The sequence below is a fragment of the Callospermophilus lateralis genome, chromosome 18 (genome assembly GCF_048772815.1).
Source record: "Callospermophilus lateralis isolate mCalLat2 chromosome 18, mCalLat2.hap1, whole genome shotgun sequence".
In the NCBI taxonomy this organism is placed as follows: domain Eukaryota; kingdom Metazoa; phylum Chordata; class Mammalia; order Rodentia; family Sciuridae; genus Callospermophilus; species Callospermophilus lateralis.
The window spans coordinates 3,486,169-3,501,610 of NC_135322.1; the positions used below are offsets into that span (position 1 = coordinate 3,486,169).

At 39.3% G+C, this 15,442-nt stretch overlaps 1 protein-coding gene across 1 annotated transcript; it reads left to right on the plus strand.

The window, feature by feature from the left end:
* The first annotated feature begins 1,753 nt into the window (after window positions 1-1,753).
* LOC143638196 (vomeronasal type-1 receptor 4-like) lies at window positions 1,754-12,194 on the plus strand. The gene is made up of 3 exons (XM_077105884.1): window positions 1,754-1,758; window positions 11,399-11,638; window positions 11,948-12,194. Exons 1-3 carry the CDS (start codon window positions 1,754-1,756, stop codon window positions 12,192-12,194), a joined length of 492 nt encoding a protein of 163 aa, XP_076961999.1.
* Window positions 12,195-15,442: the final 3,248 nt, after the last annotated feature.

Below are 15,442 nucleotides of genomic sequence, written 5' to 3' on the forward strand. Positions count from 1 at the left end.
TATGGTGGCTGAGGCAGGAGGATCTCAAGTTCAAATGCAGCCTCAGCAACTTAGCAAGGCCCTGAGCAACTCAGTGAGACCTGTCCCTAAAAATGGCTAGGGGTGTCTCAGTGGTTAAGCACTCCTGGGTTCAGTCCCTGGTACCTTCTCCAATAAAGAAATAAAAAACAAAAATAAATGGATAGATAAATAAATAAATGAAAGGAAAACTAATAGAGTAGAAGGGGTCATGGCCAGGAAGGAGGGGAGGGAATGGAAAAGTACTAGGTATTAACATGAAGCAAATTATGTTCTATAAATGTATGAGTATGTTAAAATGAACCCCACTATTATGTAATGCACTAATAACAGTATTTTCCAAAAGAGAGAGGTAGAACTAAGAAATTGCTGATGGAAAGAAATTACTGAGGTAAAGGAATTACTGTGTCTATTTGGTCAATTGTTTTCTGTATTACTCAGTCTTTTTTTCATCTTGATTTTTCTAGGGGCATGCATTGATCTGCTATCATTTCTTTTTATTTCTTCTATAATGGGCTTACAATAGCCATCATAACATTACAAGTATATATTTTAAGCTGATTATAAATTGCTAGACTTCATACAAAGCTGTTTGTTTTTTTTCAGTTAATTTTTAAATTTTTTATTTGTTCTTATTACACATGATAGTAGAATGCATTTATGCACTTTGATATATCAAAGATAAATGGAGTATAATTTCTTACTTTTCTTATTGTGCATGGGGTAGAATCACATCAATCATGCAGTCATATATTTACACAAGGTATTAATGTCTGATTCATTAATTATATCCTTTCTACTCCCACACTCCCTCACCTCCCTACATTACCCTCTACCTAAAGTAAATCTATTCTTCCTTAGAGCCCCCACCCCCATTGTGGATTGGCACCCACGTATCTGTCTTTTTGTCTACCCGCACAATCACGCTGCTGATATCACAAACCATACCTATTCAGACTGCATAATGATTAACAGTTTTATGAATATTTATATGCTTTGTCTTTCAAATTCTGTGGCAATATTAAAACTCTTCTATGCATCAGTACATCAGTACTACTGAATTCTGTATTTTGTATGTATCAAAATGTCTCAGAAAGCCTTGCTTTCCCATATGTTTGTTTTGCTTTCAGAAATTTGTTTTTCATTGGGTGGATTCCATTTAGCATTTCCTATAGGGCAGTTGTTGTGCTGCTGATGTTTTCCTTAGCATATTTTTAAAGCTGTACTTAACAATACTATTGGTGAATAATAACATGTCAGCGTAACATTTATTATAGATATTTGCACAATGTGTAATGATTGGACAAGAGGATTTGGCATAACCATCATCTCATTTAATATTTCTTTGTGTTGAGAGCATTCAAAACATTCTCTATAAGCTTTTTTTCTTTAGAAATAATTAATTATTGCCAACCACTGTTATCTTATTTTCCAGTGGAAGACTAGAGATGAACTTTAAGAGCACACCACAGAAAGCCTTGAGACTATCTCCTCTGATTGTGCTCCACTTCATTTCCCTCACAACTACTCACGTGTGGGGCAGCCCTGCCTTGAGAAAGTCCCTTGCACAATTTTACCAGCGCATGTCTTTAATTTTTGTCTTCATGTCTCATTTTCATAATTTTTTTAACATTGAAACTATTTCATTAATATTAGGCCTGCTTTGGTGATGTCTGACCAGTGATCTTTGAGAGCACCATGGTAATTCCTTGAGGACTCCATAACCAAGGCCAATATGAGGTAAAAATATCTCTGAAATGGGTGTGTTCTGAAAGCTCATGAACATGCTGTCCCTGTCTCCCTCAGTCCCCTTGTGCCTACACCAGAGACAGGAAAACACTGCAGTTAGACCAATTAGTGACTCAACAATGGCCAACAAGTCTTCAAGTGAAAGGAGGCATCACACACCTCTCACTATAATCAAAAGATACAAAAGGCTAGGTCTAATGCAGAAGTCAGGGCAAAAGGTAAGGTGGGTGAGCGAGGCCTCTCTGCCAAACAGGTGGCCACATCACTAACGCAAGAGAAAAGCTTCCGGGGGAGTCTTAAAATGTGATCCAGAGAACCCCAGATTGGTAAGAAATGAAGCCAAATTACTCCTGGTTTAGCAAAAGTTTGGAGGCCTGCATGGAAGATCCCATGGTGAGTCAGATCCAGACCCTCACTCTAACTTGGGGAAGGCTCTGAGAGCTGTGGAAACTGCAGAGGAAAAGCTGGAAGCTAGAAAAGATTTCTCCAGAATGTGAAAGGGGAGTGGACGTAGAAGGGGCAGCAGGTTATCCAGGAGACAGTCAAGATGATTTGATGACCAAGGTCACACTAAAGGGTTTTCACGAAAACAAAACTATCTTATTCTGAAGAAAGAACCCAGTTCCTCCATCACACTTTACCTTCCTTCAGTTACCGTGTGGTTGATACTGCCCGAGATTCACCGAGTGGATTACGTCTGTCCTAACTTAATCATCTTTCCCCCCTAAACCTTCCTGCATCATTTCACACATGATTTTTTTGGGGGACACTTAATATCATAGAATAAATGAGAAGAAATAAAGAAATCCCTAGAAACAAATGAGAACAGACATATTCTATCAAAATTTCTCAGCAGTGTGAGGGCATTTATAAGACAACATTTATAACACTGAGTGCCTACATCAAAAAATAGATTCCAAATAAAAATATAATGCTCCATCTCAAGGCCTTAGAAAAGAACAAATTTATTCCAGAATCAGTAGAACAAAGAAATAATTAAGATCACAGTCAAAATTAATGAAGCGAAGGATAAAAAAATATAGAAAGGATCAATACATGACAGAGTTGGTTTTTCAAAAAGATAAATAAGATTGATAAGTACTTAGTCAAACATACCAAGAAAGAAAATCCAAATAAACAGAATGAGAGATGAAAAAAACAGATATCACCACAGACACTTACGAAATTCAGATGATAATCAGAAACTATTTTGAAAATTTATATTCCAATAAACTGAAAAATCTAGAAGAGAGTGACAATTCTAGACACATAAGATCTGCCCACATTGAATCAGAAAGATATAGAAACCTGACAAAACCACTCTCAAGTAATGAAATTGAAAAAGCAACTAAAAGACTTCCAACAAGGAGAAACCTAGGGCCAGATGGATTTTCAGCTGAGTTCTGCTAGACCTTTAAAGGAATAACACCGTCTTTCTCAAATTAATTCCATGAAATTAAAAAGAAGGGAATACTCAAGTATATTCCAGGAAACCAGTATAACCCTGATCCCCAAACCAGAGAAAGACACATCAAGGAAACAAGGTCACAGACCCAAATCCCTGAAGTACATAAAGGCAAAGTCCTTTATAAAATATTAGCAAACCACATTCAAAAACCACATAGATAATACATCAAGATCAAGTGGCTTTCATCTAAGGGATGCAAGATTGTTTCGACATGAAAATCAGTAAAAGTAATTCTCCCTTCAAATAGAGTTAAGTACAAGGACCATATGATTATTTCAATAGATGCACACAAGGTCTTTGGTAAAATCCAGCAGGAATTATTTTTAAAAATGCTGGAGAAAAGAGAAATGCAAGGAACTTACTTCAACATTATCGAGGCTATATGTGTCACCGACTTAAAGCCAACATCATATTGAATATAGAAAAACTGAATGCATTTCCTCTAAAATGAGGAACAAGACAAAGATGTACACTGTCACCACTCCTATCAATACAGTTCTTGACCCTCTGGCCAGATCAGTCAGGAAGAGAAGGAAAATAAAGGGTTACCATTTGGAAAGGAAGAAGTCAAATTTTCTGTTTGGCGATGAGCTGATCCTACACCTAGAATACCTGAAAAACTCCCACCAGAAGACTTCTACATGTGGTAAATGAATTCAGCAAATTAGAATGGAACAAAATTAATAGTAAAAAATCAACAGCTTTTCTATAGTACAATAGTGATTATGCTGAGAAAGAAATGAGAAAATCTACACCTTTCACAATTGCCTAATGAAACTTGGAAATTTATCTAAGTAAGGAGGAGAAAGAGCACTGAAGAAAGAAGTTGAAGAAGACCCTAGAAGGTTGAACACCTCCCGTGTTCTCTGATAGGCAGAATCAGTATTGTCAAAATGGCCATATTACTGAAAGTACTGTACGTACACAATAAAATCCCCTTCAAAATGCCAATGATTTTCTTCAGATAATTTGGAAAGAAATTAAAAAAATTAGTTGAGAAGAATATGCCAGAGAAATCCTGAGCAAAGATATCAATGTAAGAGCCATCACAATATCTGATCTTAAATTTTACTACAGGACAATAGTAACAAAATTATCTATTATTAAAATAGTTATCTAGCTATTTTAGCATGAAATGGGTAGGTATAAAGTACAACTCAAGACAGATGGAATAGAGAAAGCACAGAGACAAACTCACATTCTTACAGTCACCTGATAATTTGGAAAAGAATCTGATAATATGAAAATTTGCCAAAAAATATAGGTTGGAGAAAATATAGCCTTTTCAACAAAAGGTGCTGGAAAACTGGCTATCTGTACGTAGAAGAACGAAGCTAGATCCCTCTCTCTCACCCTGCACAAACGTCAATGCAAAATGGATCAACCCCTTTGGAATTAAAGTGAAAAATTTGCAACTGCTACAAGAAAACATTGGGTCAATGCTCCAACATGTTGATGCAGTCCTGACTTCCCTAGCAAGAACTCTAAAGGGCTGGGGCTGTGTAGCTCAGGGGCAGAGCACTGGGTTCAGTCCATCACACAACTTAATATACACAAATAAAAAAGGCATTCTTTCCATCTACAACTACAGAATGTTTTTAAACAATGGTTTAGAAAGAGAACTCTAAAGCCCAAGATATAAAACCAAGGATCAATAAGTAAGACGGCATCAAACAAGTACAAAGAGAGAGCCTAGAAAATGAAAGAATATCTTTAGCAATTGTATTAATCCTCTAAAAGGGGATTAATATCCATCTCCTAGATATACATTCATTTGTATAAAGAGTTTAAAAAGCATAACAAAATCAAAAACAACAAAAAGAAATAAGCCAATGGAAAATTGGCAAAAGAACTGAGCAAATATTTCTCAAAAGAAGAAACATAAATGGCCAACAAATATATGAAAAGATATTCAACTTCTCTAGCAATCAGGGAGATGCAAATCAAAAGTGCACAAAGAGCTCATCTCATTCAAGTCAGAACTTCATATGGTTTTGTGTTTCTGTGTGTCATAATTTTATTTTTCATTGTAAAGTGTTGATTTCCTTTAGCATTTTCACTAGGGCAGGTATATGCTTATAAATTCCCTGAGGTTCATTTTTATATTCCCTTTATTTTTGAAGGACAGTTTCCAGACACACTGTTAATGGTTGGTATTTTTCATTTGATCAGAGATTTTTTTTAAATGTGATTCTAGGGATGGAAACCAGGGCTCCAGGCAAGTGCCCCACCACTGAGTTCCAAACCTAGCCCTCATTTAGAACCCTGAATATATTATTCATTCTGGCCTTCAGTGTTTTCCTCCTGGACATCTTACGGTTGTGGTCCTATTTGTTTTTTATGTTAAGAGGTGGTTTAACAGTTCCAAACAAAATATTTCTTATCAGTTTTTAAAAGTTATTTACAAAAAGTTTCATTTCCACTACTTCTACTTTTAAGTATATCAAGCACTTCTGAATATATAGAAGGACTAGATATTTCACAAAAGACCCTGTCCACTGTTCACACAGCACTGGTAAATAAAATTGCACACATAGCAGCGGTTAAGTATGAGGCACCTTCTAACATGATCATTTTGTCCTGAACATTTCCCTCCTCAGTTCCTTCTATTTTCAGTCCAGTGGACCAGTCCAGGCATATGTAACACTTGAGATGGCTGAACAAATCCATATCCAAAAGTCATTACAGAGGACAAGCTTTCCCTATGAATTTCAACAAAAAATGTACAAAATATTCTAATTTTACTAACTACTTGGTCATACACTGGCAACCTCTTTAATATCTAGAGACTAGATATAGCAAAATTTGGACTCTTTTTTTTTGTCAATTATATACACTATATACACAGCAAAACAAAATGCACAAAACACAGAAAACTGATGTCTGAGAACATCCAAGTATGAACACACTAACATATTACCTTTTGCAATTGCTTCCTTCCCACCTCCTCCACATCCCTGAGCAAGTACTGACAGTACTACACTGCTCACAGAGGTGGTTTAATACTTCCATTCCTAAAAGACTATTTCATATGAATTTTAGCAGAAAGATATTTACAAAATGATATTTTACTACCTCTACATTTAACATACATCGGGCACTTCTAAACATCTAGACAAGACTAGAGGACTCAATCTGTCCACTCTGTAACAGTCTTGAATACACTGTACACATGTAACAATAGTTTTCATTTGAAAATGACTTCAAAATATGAGCATTCTGACCCCTCATTGACCCAGGGGGCTATAATGCTCACATTTTCAGAAGACAGTCCTTCCTAGGAATTTTAACACAAAACATACAAAATTGGTTTACTAATTCTACTTTTGTCACACACTGGCAACCTCTTTAACATCTAGAAAGACTAGATATAGATTAGGAGGACTCACTTGTCCTTCATACACAGTATGTGCACAGCAAAGTAAAATAAACCCCACAGACAACTCTTGGCTCTCGGGAAGCGCACTGGCACAGGGCTCCCCAGGACCAGCACACAACTCTGGACACTCAACAGGGATTGGCTGTTGCACCACCTCCCAACACATTTTTGTAATATTTTTAACAAAAAGAAACTTACAAAATGTGTTATTAATTTTACCACTTCTACTCTTAATATATATCAGGCAGGCACTTTAGAATACCTAGAAAGCCTATCTATTAAAAAAAATTTCTTAAAATTTTCAACTATATATACACTAATGAGGAATAAAATGCACACACAAAACAATGGTCATCATTTGAAAATTGTCTTCACGTAAAACCAGTGTGGGCAGGACCTCCTTCTCGCGGCCACTCTTCTCCATGTCCAACAACCCACTGGACCAACGTGGACAAGTGTCGCTCCTGGAGGTGGCCTAACAAATCCATTTCAAAGTCACTTCCAGAAGGCATTTCTGATTTTTTCAAACAAATGGACATTCACAAGACATTATTTTCTAACTCTATCACATGTTGGACTCCTCTTCACATCTAGAATGTCCAGATGTCGCACAGGTTTTGAAGGGTCGGGGGCAGGTGGAGAGCAGGTTTTCCCTTAAATACACAGGCCTGCTAGGAACGGCCACCAATCCTTCCCGAAGGGTGGCGGGGGGTTCTGACTGGTCAGATACGGCAAGTGACTCTACGTTTCTCTCTTTGGTAGAACCAACGCCAACAGGCGAGGCCGCTGACCGTCCACCCGTGGTCATCTTTGGGGGCTTCGCTCACCTTCCAGGACGGTTCCAGGTTTGCCTTGCTGAGACCAGGTGCACTCTTGAGGAGCCACATGGAGCGCTCACGGAGGGCCCTGGTCTGTGTGGCTCCGCTGTCCAGCTGTCCACCGCAGGGCCGAGCTTTCTAGTGACCACGCTCCTTCTTGGGACCTTGCAGCCCCTGCCGGCCTCCATTCTTCTCCCCACGCCCCTCGCCATCCAAAGGCGCCAGTCCTCGCCTGCATCTTCAGCTGGGAAGGACGGGATTGGGTCAGGAGACCCCGCAGCCAGCAGGGTCTGAGGTCCGACAGGTCGCCGGAAGCCATCGGGTCACTGGGTGGTAGGCTTACCAGTCCTTCACAGCCAGGCAAGTGGCAGTCGCAGCAGGAGCTCCAGGGAGCTGCAGGGGAGGCCACGTCCTGTCCCGGGTCCCCCAGCTCACCGCTGGCCTGGGGCCGGGGTCCCCCGAGGGCCCTGGAGAGCAGGCCGCGCTCTGTTCTCACCACGCTCTCTGCAGGACTGCTCTTTGCGGGCCTGTGCTTCTATTTTCACTGGTCAGTGTGATCCAGTTGACCATTGTAACCAACGAATATCACAAACAGTTGGCAAAGAACCTGAATAGTCATTTCTCAGAGAAAACAAGTGGTAAATGGGTGTATGAAAAATTTACAATTCCCTAGTCATCAGGAAAGCGCACGTTGAATCCACCGTGGGGTATCACCACATGCTGTTAGAATGGCATGTGTTGAAGAGGATGTGATAAAAATGGGACCCTTACATATATTGTGGGGAAAGTAAGTCAGTACAGCCATTGTGGAGAAAAGTACAGAGCTTCCTCAAGAAATGCAAAATAGAATTACATAAAACCTATCCATCTCACCACTTGGGGGTGCAAATTTCAGGGAAATGTAGTCGGTATGTTGAAGAGATGTCTACACTCTCACGCTCAGTACAGGATTTTACACAATAGCCAACACAAGGGGTCAACCTAAGACTCCATCAATGGATGAATGGTAAAGGAAATGTGGATTATATGCACAACAGGATACAATGTGGTCTGAAAAATACAGACCTGTCATTTTCACATGGATGAACTTGGAAGACACTATGTTAAATGAAATAAGCCAGGCACATAAACACAAATACTGCCTGATCCCACAAACATGTGGAATGGAAACTGTTGAACTCAGAAGAATAGAAAGATGATCATCTTTGATGAGTTGTCACCCCATGTCAAGGGATAAAAATCATAGGAGGATTACATTTAGGAGCTCTATTGTACAAGATGGTGGTTTAAGTCAATTGCAGTGTATTGTATTCTTGGAAGTTGCTACAAGAGTAGATTTTGTGTTATCACAAAAAGTTGTGATGTAGTGTATGTATTAATTAGCTTAATATAATCATTCTGTATGTATAGTAATGCATTTCTGTATCAGGAATTGAATCCAGGGGCACTTTATCATGAGCTAAATTCTAGTCCTTTATGTTCATATTTTGAAAAAGGGTTTCATTAAGTTGCAGAGGCTGCCTCAAATTTTCTTCCATCTGCCTCAATTGCGTGAGTTGTTGGAATTACAGGTAGGTGTGCACCACTGCATCTGGCACATATATAATTCTTAGGTATCACTTAAAATGGAAAAATAGTACACCTTCTTCACTCTGAATCCTTCATCTGTCAGGTCTCAACATTTTCTGCATCAGCATGTGAGGCTGTGTCTGTCCCTAGGCATTAAGGCAAAGGAAGTGTTTTTCCAAAACACTCACATCCTCTCTCTTTAGACCTGATTATAGAAACTTTGATAATCATAGAAACTTCTAAGTGCCTGTGGTAATTGGGAACTGGAAGAAAGTCTTATTAATGTCAACATCACAATCATGCGCTGTTGCTGAAACTATAAGTGAAGTGATAATTGTGTTTCTTTGGGGAGTTGAGGTCCCAGGGTGGGGGACCCAGCCTCAAGGTCTGGCTGCCTCCCTCCCATATGACACAGGGTGTCATGACTATCAGTTGAGCCTGGCTTTCTGGAAGCAGGAAACAGTCGGTGAGTATTCTCAATTCAGCCTGTGAAACAGTGTGTAAGGGGATCAGCTATAAATGAGTTTGTGTCTGCTTAGGCAACGTCTGGAAACATGGTCCATCTGGGGTGACAAAGCCACCTACGAAGGAGGAAAAGGGACAAGGGCTGAGCTTGCAGAGTGACTGCAGTCTGAGACCCTACCGCAGCCTCTCTCCTCCTAACATCCTTTAACACAGCAGTGCTAATGATGGTCGTGGGAATTTGTTCCAAGAAGTACTGAGGGCTGCTCTGTATGAGCACTGAGACTGTGATTCAGGAGCCAGTGGACTCTTCAGCCTACTCTGCAGACCCGGCCAGGACACGAGGGTGCCCTGTGTTGCTTCATGTTCCATGTCTGCAATGATGAGTTCGAGGGTGTCAACGGAGCCACCCAGTTTTCTATCTCACAATGGGATCAAATGGCAATTTCTGGAGTGTAATGAGATTTCTTCCACTTGGGCTTGATGTATTTAATGGAGGTGATAATTTGTTCTCTCTGAAAATATTTGTACTTTATTGATCAATGTGGGACAGTATTTCTTCCTGAAATGAGGGAAGGAGGTTTCTAAGAAAAGCTAATATTATATGCATGAGATTCACACAGCATTAAGAATTTAGCATGTTTCAGATTTAAATATGTCTCATGATACTTGTCAGGCTGTAAAGATTCTAATGTTGTTTTCAGTCTCTACTTTTCTTTTTTTTTTTGTTTTCACAAGATCTGATACCTCCACATTTCATTCTATATACTTGTCTTGTGGTCTTCTGTTTTAGCATCATTCCAAAATTACCTTACCTTTTACTTATTTTTGTACAATGAGAAGTTCAGCATTATATGCTACCTAATGATGACAAATTTAATTCTACCATAAAATTGTTTGCTGCTTCTCTAAATTTCATAGACCTTAGTTTACACCAAAACAGTGTCTGTGGTAGATACCATTGGCAAAAAGTTATGTGATTATTTCTATTGATATTCTAATATGTATTTCTATTCAGTAAATCAAATTTGACCACAGAAAATTATCGGGTGCATAAATATTTTACCAAGTCTTTGCATCTTCATTTACAAGTGATACTGGGTATAAAATAAATTATTCACAGAAAATAGGAAATTATCACATTCAATCAGTGGATTTCAAGTATCACAAAAATATATGTCTGTTTGGATTACTGAATGAACACCATTTAGCTATGATGATATAGTACTGAAATGAGCACCATCAATGTAACCTGGCCGCTAAGTACAAAACCTTTTCATTAATATTTGGATGAGACACAGAGCATTATTTTTACTGAATTATTTTTTTTTCTTTTGTGGTACTGGGGATGATCCTGGAGACTAGTACCACTGAGTTACGCCCTCAGCCCTTTGCATTTTTAATTTGGAGACAGGGTCTCTTTAGTGGTTGAGGTTGACCTTGAACTTGTGACTCTCCAGTCTCAGCCTCCCAGTCCTTGGGATCAAAGGCATGTGTGACCATGCCTGGAGCCAAATTTTCTTTATGTGTAAAAGAAAAATAATATTAGTATTGAGGCAGAAGTTTCTGATTGTTAAATTATCATGTTAAATGTTATAATAGGTAAACCATTAGTCACAGAGGACCATACAATGTAAATGCGACAGAAACACAGAGACTTTGGAAAACTCTTAACAATGAAAATCTATGTTATAAGAAATTCTTAAGGAGAACTGATGGTAGGTAAAAAAATTTGAATTTTTTTTCTGTGACATATTAACCCTACAACTTTTCTTTTGGTACAGAATCCTGTTTTCAATGTTTAAATGAAGTCCTGGATAATAGTAGGATGACCTCCAAGGTTTTGAGATTTGGAATAATCTTCCTTTTTCAGATTTTCATTGGAACTCTGGGGAATTTCTCACTCTTGTTTTATCATGCCTTCCTTTACTTCAGCGGATTCAGATCAAGGCCCACAGACTTGATTCTCAGGCACCTGACTGTGGCCAACTCCTTGGTCCTTCTCTCAAGAGGAATCCCAGAGATCATGGCAGCTTTTGGGTTGCGACGTTTCCTCGGTGATATTGGATGCAAGCTTGTTTTCTCTGTTCACAGAGTGGCCAGAGGTGTGTCTGTTACCACCACCTGCCTGTTGAGTATCTTTCAGTACATCACCGTCAGCCCCAGGAACTCCAGGTGGGCAGAGCATAGAGTGAAAGCCCAGAAGTCTATTGGCTTGTTTAGTTTCCTCTGCTGGGTCCTACACATGCTGCTAAATATCAGAACTCCTATGCTTATGACTGACAGATGGAGCAACAGCAACGTCAGCACAGGTATAGATTTTCTATACTGTTCAGCTGTGCTCCACGACAGAGACACAGACTCAGTATTTGCAGCATTGACTTTCTCACATGACGTTTTGTGTCTGGAACTCATGATCTGGGCCAGTGGCTCCATGGTTCTCATTCTGAACAGGCACATGCAACGTGTCCACCATATTCACAGATACCAAGTGTCATCAAGATCTACTGCTGAGACCCGCGCTACACGAAGCATCCTTGTCCTGGGGAGTGCCTTCATTTTCTCCTACACCCTGTCCTCCATTATTCATGTTTGCTTTTCTGAGTTTGGTACAACTGCGTGGTGGCTGGTGAGCACCTCTGCCTTAGTCAATGGGTGCTTCCCCACAGCCAGCCCCTTCATCCTCATGGGTCGTGAACGCTGCGCATCCCACCACACCTGGAGGAAATAAACAAACAGCTCAACTCACATGGGTACCTTATTTTTCTGTATATCATGGTTGCTTCATGTAGCACGGGACTCAGGTACCCTTATTAATTGCAATTATGAAGCCAGCCTAGTTGCTAAAGCATTTGTTTCTCTAACCAAGAGTAATATATAACAGTACCACATGAAATCAGTTTACTGTTTATTTTTAAAAAATAATTTTGTACATATTTTGATTTTTTTGTGCTCTCTTGCCTTCATTATTTTTGCTATATGTGGTATATTTCATTGATATACTCCATGATTTAACAAGTTTGTTTTGCCTTTATTCTGTTTATTCAATCTAATAAATCTCATAAATGACACTATCTTTAAGTTAACTTTCTCATTTTAAAATTTTTCTTAATTCTTTTATTTATTTCCTTTTTTGTGGTGCTGAGGATTGAACCCATGCCTCACATGTGCTAGGCAAGTGCCCTACACTGAGCTACAACCCCAGCCCCAGTTTTCTCTCATTTAATATTTTTTTGTTTCTCTTCTAGGTATCCTTGCTTCATCCAGCATGTCAGATCCAGATATTTATTTCACATTTTAATTTCTGCATCATTTATATTTCAAATAATTCTTTAAATATTGATTACACTGTATGCAATTATTAAAATTCTTTTATTCATTTTTCAACTGTTAATTTTATACTTGCATTACTGTGGTGTGATTAATGTACAACAATTTGCTGATTTTAAATCCATGTCTTAATATGTTTGAAATTACGTGTTCATTCATGAAGCCTTTATCAAAATTCAAAAAAAAAAAAATCAGTAGATGGAGGGGACCAGAGGAAAGGAAAAGGTGGGGAGTCCTGGGGACTGAATTAGAACAAATCATATTCCACGCTGTTGTTATTATGTCAAAATGTATACTAAAATTAGGTATAACTAAAGCAAAACTAAATTTCAAAAATCAATGCCATTCAAACCTGAGGCTGTGTGTGTGTGTGTGTGTGTGTGTGTGTGTGTGTGTTGTACTGGGGTTTGAACTCAGGGTCTCCCCTTTGCTAGGCAAGCACTTTTGCTCTGAATTACATCTTCAGTCCTGAAACTTCCTGTAATCTTGTCCTAATTTGTGTTTGAGAGCAAAATTTAGCCATGTACCTGAGAAGCAAAAGCATGGAATGGTGGTCTGTCTTCCTAGGGACGATTTCTCACTGAGTCCCATCCCCAGCCCTTTTTTTGAGACAGGGTTTTGCTAAGTTGCTGAGGCTGGCCTCCAACTCATGATCCTCCTGCCTCAGCCTTTTGAGTCACTGGGATTACAGGCATGTTCTACCATGTCCAGCAGAAGTCTTATTTCAGGAAAGCAATATTTCCTGTGGGTATGTGTTTAATTTGCCTTATGTTTTATTTAAAATAAATATCTTATAAATTACAACTATATGAAGTGGGTTTCCCAGAATGTTGCTTCCCACATTGTCAGTCCCACACCCCTGCCTGTGAACATCCGTTTCCCCCTCCCTTCCCTGATAGTGAGGGCCTCATCTTCCCCCAACATTAGTGATGTCCTCTTCTTTTCACATACATGGCTAATTTCTATGTCTTCTCGAGAGAACTGTCCTTTGGCTCATTTTCCATTTGCTTATTTGGCTATTAGATTGTATGTTTATTTCATTGATTTTTGCTCTTCTATTGTAGGAGTTTCTAATATATTTTGGACATTAACCCCTAAAAGAGATAAGATTTGGAAATATTTTTCTCCTTTTCTGTGGGTCCCCTTTTCACTTTTTTGCTGTACAGAATATTTTAGTTTGATATAATTCCACTGATTCATTTTTTGGTTTTCTGTGTGTGCTTTTGGAGTTTGATGGAAGAAATCTCAATTATACTTTGATAAACTCTTATTGCAGAGAGGATTGTGTATGTGATCTTGCTCCCATAATAAATGCTAAACATGAGCAGCAGTAAATCAAATAGGTTGTAAGTATTATGTAAGTTCACATATAATTTAATTTCATGAACGAGTACAAAAGTTCATTGCCCCATCAATAATTATAAAATAAGTTCTCTTAAATAAATAAGAGATAGAATGTGTAATTTTCAATTGAAGACTTCCCCACAGGTAAGTGCCAAGAGGTTGGAAGGTTAGTTCCTTTAATATGAATAGCAAGTGGGATGGTCTTCAATGAACTGGGTGTAGGGTTGTGGAGACGGCACTCGGCTGGAAGGCAAAAGCCTGAAATGGCCTCAGTAGACAGCTGGCCCGACAGACACTGAGCATTTTGGCCCAGGGACTTCATGCAGTTGTAGGTCAAAGGCCCCAAGTTCTTTCAGAGACTGTGATGCTTCCACTGTGCCTGACTACAGTAGAAAGGGTCTAATAGCTGTGGAAGTTAATATGGGGCGCTTGTTCAGTGGGTTATGTTCACACATTAAATACTGATATAAATTGTAATAAAGTAGCTCTGTCAGTTTGTGTTCAGATCAAACAAGGAATGGTAGATTATCAGTACAGAGAAGACGTGTCTTCTGTCTTATATACACACTGAGCAACTAGAAGCCCGGGAGGGCTGAAAGAGTCCAGTGACTGTGGGCAGTCCAAGTTGGCTGCCGTGTCCCCTCCCTACGTCTGCATGCAAGCCTCCTGCCCACCGTATTCCCTCAAGGCCCAGGGTGGCTGTACCCACCCCAGACTTCCTACTTTCAATTATTCTTTCTTGTTTATTCACCTGGGGAACATGGGTGTGGTGGGTGGTATCTGGTTGATTTTATGAAGGGTGACATATCTTTCGGTGTTCTAATCCCTGAGTAGATGGGTTATAATTCATCTCACATCCTGATTTAATTGAATAATAAAATATTTGTCCTCTTCTCATTGTGGGGAACGTTTTTCAGGATTGGTGGTGATTTGTTTTAAAGTCTATTTCCTGACCACTGTCCAGAATCATGTCGGATATAAACACGGGCAGCCCTCACCAGGCTTTGCTCTAGTGGAGCAATTGGCAGAGGCTGGCCAGACTCCTACCCGAGTGTCTGGATTCTGCAGAATAGAGCTCACTGGCTTCAGAATCTGTACACAGGATGTTTCCTTCCTGTCTGGGATCTACAGTACCTTCCTAAGGACAGTTAGCCCAGGTTCCTGGCAAAGGAGCCTCACAAGGAAGCAACTGGCAATTCCAGCCTTGGCTTTTGATGCACTTGGAGATGTGAAATTGTTTACGGAGACTGTGGAGTCCAGATGCCCAGCTGGACATGCAAGAGTGCACTGAGTTGGCCTGAGAAT